Source organism: Montipora foliosa, chromosome 6, assembly GCF_036669935.1.
Source record: "Montipora foliosa isolate CH-2021 chromosome 6, ASM3666993v2, whole genome shotgun sequence".
Taxonomy (NCBI): domain Eukaryota; kingdom Metazoa; phylum Cnidaria; class Anthozoa; order Scleractinia; family Acroporidae; genus Montipora; species Montipora foliosa.
Window position 1 is genome coordinate 55,335,383 of NC_090874.1, and position 5,000 is coordinate 55,340,382.

General features: G+C 40.1%; 1 protein-coding gene across 1 annotated transcript in view; it reads left to right on the plus strand.

The window, feature by feature from the left end:
* LOC138007790 (uncharacterized) overlaps nt 1–5,000 on the plus strand; it is a 77,694-nt gene that overhangs the window by 71,658 nt on the left and 1,036 nt on the right. Inside the window, exons 4-7 of the mRNA XM_068854865.1 lie at nt 300–594; nt 1,761–1,873; nt 2,647–2,830; nt 3,946–5,000. The exon at nt 3,946–5,000 is cut by the window's right edge and continues 1,036 nt beyond it. Of these exons, the coding sequence (XP_068710966.1) occupies nt 300–594; nt 1,761–1,873; nt 2,647–2,830; nt 3,946–4,004 (651 nt within the window). The 3' untranslated portion in view covers nt 4,005–5,000. The remainder of the gene's footprint in view (nt 1–299; nt 595–1,760; nt 1,874–2,646; nt 2,831–3,945) is intronic.

Here is a 5,000-nt window from a genome sequence, read left to right on the forward strand (position 1 = left end):
TGAGAGTACAAATGCAAACCCTTATTCTCCATTTGTACCCTGAAACCGCTCCTAGCCAATTTGTTTGTAGAATCCTTCGGCCGCATAATTATACAACAAGAACGAGATGAAAGAATCGCGAAAGACTTACGATAGAGCAAAGTTATATTCTGAGGTGACGTTTCCGTCAACGTCGCAGTCGAAGATCTTAAAGTCCATAGTATTTTCGTTACTGAAGTCATCGTCGTTTTTTAAGCTCCCCAATATGCAATTTGTATGATGATGTTATTGACATTTTTGTCATCTCTTTCTGCTTTCAGCGGAGAATGCATGCAGTATTGGAGCTTCCATCAGAGCTTCCTATAGCTAAGGTTTTCAAATCCAAAGTCCATGGCACGTACAAGGAAAAAATCATCCCTCCAGGTGTGGCAACTAGGGATGCATGGGGGCCAATTCTCTTCAAGTACTGTCGCGTTCAGTACAATGAAACAAGCAAAAAGCTGGAGATGGTGAAAGGGGAGTTTGCTGGAATTCACAGAGGAACTGAGGAAGATGATGGTGATGATGATGCGGGGATTCCAATTGATCGGGATGCAGATGGCAACGATTTACCAGGTACGTCAGAGCTTTAGGTTATGAAGAAACGAAGCAAATAAGGCAGGATATCCAGGGCATTACGTAGTGCTTTTCAAAAACATGGATCTTTTCTCCTAAATTCCTGGATTGGAATCAAAATTTACAATTGTAAACCGTCCTTTCGCATTAATAATGATAATGAATGTAGCGCCGACTATCATAAACAATGTTCAGCTGTGCTGTTTAAAATTCTTTAAGTGCCTATCACCTCAACAAACGTTTCCAATTTGTATAGAGCGAGTTTCAGTCGAGTGTCGTAAAACCAAAACCAAAGTAATTACTTTGGCCCGTCAAAAAGAAGGGAGAAAGTCCAGTAAACCAATGAAAACTCGACGTAATTACACCTACCCGACACAAATTGCAAAGCGCGGTAAAATGTGCACTTCTGATTGGTTGTTGAAAAGTTGCACGAGAACTTTGAACCAATCACGTTGAGTGACGTAGTGCAAAACCAAAGTAATTCACTAATCACTTTCGACACTCAGTAGCCCTTTTCACGGTTAGATTTTCTCATTTCCATTACAATGTAACGTGGATGTGAGGCAATTTTTGGGTTAAAACTACAAAATAGCCCGAAATTGCCTCACATACATGCTAGATTATATTGTAATGCAAATGAGAAAAACTAACCGTAAAAGGGGCTATTGAAAGCTGCTCTATGCTCCGAAATTGTCCCAAAGATACTTTTAAATACAGAGAAAATATACACATAAAGTCACATATAAACAAGAAATTGAAAATAAAATAGTAGAAAATGCTTTTAACTCATTGATCCCTGGACTGGGACTTAGTAGATCTTATTACGTCTAACGCCAGATGATTTTGGTGGTTCAGGGAGTCAGTGGGTTATGCCTTTTGAAATAAAGATGTTTTTATTTGTTTCTTGAAAGCCACACCTTTGTCGCATTAAAAATCTTACAATAGTTACGAAGTAATTGCCATAACGCAAATATATAGTCTCTCCCCTGGGGGCTTTTCAGGACTAATTTACAATTCTTTGTGGGGGACTTAAGGCAGACTGCTTGTTACGCAGTTTACAATTAATTTTAGGAAGTGAAAGATTCCCCCACCCAGATTACGTCAGACCACAACACCGGGGACTACGTCCGCTACTCTTATCGAATAGATTTTACTTTTGACTCCAGATTATTTCACTGCCGAAGACATTGAAATGATGGACACTATATACAAGACGGTTCTAATGACAGAGAAGAACCGAGAGCAACGAAAAGCGCGGGTCAGAAAATACCTGGGATGGGTGAGTCAAGAAACAAAATTGTTAACTTGCCAGTAGATCTGAAGGATATAGGCTTGGAGATTGGGGAATACCTCCCTTGATTGATTCACACATCTGTGCAAGACGGGGAAGGAGGTAGAACAGCAACCTCGTTTCCAGAAGAGAGATCCTGGGAACGAGGTAGGTAAACAAGATCAGGAATCAGCATAACAACACAAGGCGGTAGATAGTTTCAGGGCAGTGACACTGGTATTGAGAAAGAAAACGGTATCATCACTCTGTTGCTTTTGATTGGTTCTAAGAAATATTCTAGCTTTTCCTTGACCAAAACTGGCAAGCGCGGGGAAAACCACTGGGAGCAAGTCAAAATGATTACATGTACATAGAACGCCAAATTAAAGGCAAAGAACGTCTACAATTTGCTCGGAATTTCGCTAAATTCGGACAAGTGTATGGTAACTGGCCACACAATTAGTTAATCCCGGTTTGAAGGAGTTTGTACTGGGTGACCCGGGTAGAAGACATAGTTTTTTTATTTTCTTTTTTGATTGTAATCCTGTAGTTTACAAAACCTGGCCGCTTATATCTTTTAAATGGTAGCATATTTTTTAAACTACAGACACGTTAACGGTCGGTATCCCCCGTAAACAGTATTGTTTCTTTTGCTTTCGATTGGTTAACGATGTAAAAGCACACTATTTTGGCAAATCACGAGAGTGGCAAAGCAAAACCAGTGGAATAGCAAACTTGCGAAAATCAAGTGATAATGCGCTCACAGTGTCATCTCTTCATAGTTTGAAAGAATGTTGACCACTGATGAGACGAAGATTTCACTTCCTGTGCCGTTGACCAGTGGCGACTGCATATTTCTGCAAAGCATGTACATTCCAGCAACTACGAGTCAGCGTATACTTGATTTTACAGGAGTAACGAGAGAGGACATTCAGAGCTGTGGAATTATTTTCAAATTGCTTGATGGTAAGTAAGGGCATGACATATTTGTTGTTTAAAAGAAATGAAGAATCATCCAGTGTTCGCCGGGATTATTACTGACTGGGTCATAAGTCGACTTGAATTCATAGTAACCACAAGAACAATTTAATTTCATCTTGATTACAATATTGTGCTAAACTGCTGGACTGGACGAAAAATACAGAAACCTCACGCTCTTGATCCTACTGCGCATGCACAAGAAATTGTGTCATAGGAGCAATAAACTAAACAGCAATTTTAATTTTACTTGCTCTTACATTAGCGAATTCTGAGGATAAATTGCCATAGAAATTGATTTAAAAGCCGTATTTTGCCCTTGGCTTCAACTGGAAAATTAGTGACTTTCCGTTGTCGAAATCTTGGATGTTTTCCACTTTAAAGCTCGAACAGGCCGGGTCAAAGAATACCTTCGCAGCCACAATTTGAACCAAAAAATATAATTTATACCTGGTCGATTTGTACAGGCGAGTTTCTGATTGGCGGAGATTACAATGCCTCACCTCACGCGTCCAGCCGTGATCTAAGGAGGGAGCGCTGGCTCATTTCCCGAAAGAGCGGCTGGTAATCAAGCCAAGAAACAATGAGGCTTGCATCACTTGTTTCAGTGTTTGCACCAGTTGTTCTCTTCCAGGGCTTAACTCACTTCCTCTCAAAGGCCACTGCGAAAACAAGACATATATGGAGCTAAACTCTTTATTATCCCTTAACCCTAAGCCTAACCCTAACATGCAATGCATGTGTTCAAAATGAAATTAATGTAAAGAACCATAAAGGCTTAGAACAGTTTACTACGAGATACTTTGCCTTGGAGGCTGTAATAAAATAAAAAAAATGTAATCTTTCTGCCACGCGCTGTTCAAGTAATTTTGTATCAATATTGCACTTATGGAGCAAAAAACTAAATCTCTTGACAACCGCCCTTCTGCAAGGCGATCACACGTTCTATCCCAGGGAGACAGGTAACTGTTTCATCGATTCTGGAACAACCCTCAGGCTAAGTAACCTTTTGCTAGTTCCCTCCTTAGTCTGATAGCTGATATGTGAGAGATAAATAACCCAAAGGTTTATAAAACTAACACAATTTGAAATTTACTCATCAGATCTGCCTGACGAGGATTGGAAAGAGCTCGAGATGACACTTGACGCTGCTGAGGACTAAAAGCTTTACTATTTACGTTTTTATCGCCCTATGTAAAGGAATCCAGGTGACCCTAGGGTGGCCCTCCGATTCCAGATCCCGAGTCTCGGATTCCGGATTCCAATCTCACCGGATCCACCGAAATGGATCCCGGATTCCACGCTATGGATTCCGGATTCCAAAACCTCACATTTACTGAATTCCGGATTCCTTCACATCGGGCGACGTTTAACTGTCAATTGGGAGCTTATGCAAGGACAACGACGACGCCAAGGAGAACGTCGTCTAAAAATACTATTTCGCTTTATTGTAATAATTTCGTTACAACCTGAGGTCGTTCGGAATGGAAAGTGCGTATGAAACTTGCAGGAATAAAATTGGCATGAATTGTTTGGTTGTTCGGGGAGAAAATGTATTAATGTTTCGTTCGGTTCTCACGTCCTCTACACAACCTGAAAATTGGTCAATTCATGTCGTTGTCAGGACGAGTACGGCGGCAAAGAAATGCACTAAAATGAAAAACGCACTTGCAGGGAGTGCAGAGCTTTTGTTTTTGCTCATTAGAGTTATTTTTTTGTTGCGTTCTCGTAGACGTTGTCGTCGTCCTTGCGTAAGCTCCCTGGTTGTTCTTCGCGTCAGTTGACATTCGTGTCATCAGGCTTTATCGAGACTAGTTTGCCTTATTAAAAAGAGATTTTCTTATCCTTTCGTTTACTGCGTAATTGTGAGAAACAAACAACTTGTTGGAAAATCCCTAATTTTCTTTTGAGCACAATAGTAGTGTAAAATTTGTAATAGAGAGTGTTTAAAATTAAGCAATATTTTTGTTTTTTTGTTTGACAGCTATTGTTGGATTTTTGGATTTTTAAAGTTGGTTTTGAGGATCGATTTATCCTATGACTTAAACCGATGCAAAGAGAGAAAAAACTGCTCCAAAAGGTGTCCGATCCTTATTTCGTAAGATTGCTAATTCAGTATTCTGTATTTCGCGACCGTGTTGAAGGGGACGAACTGATT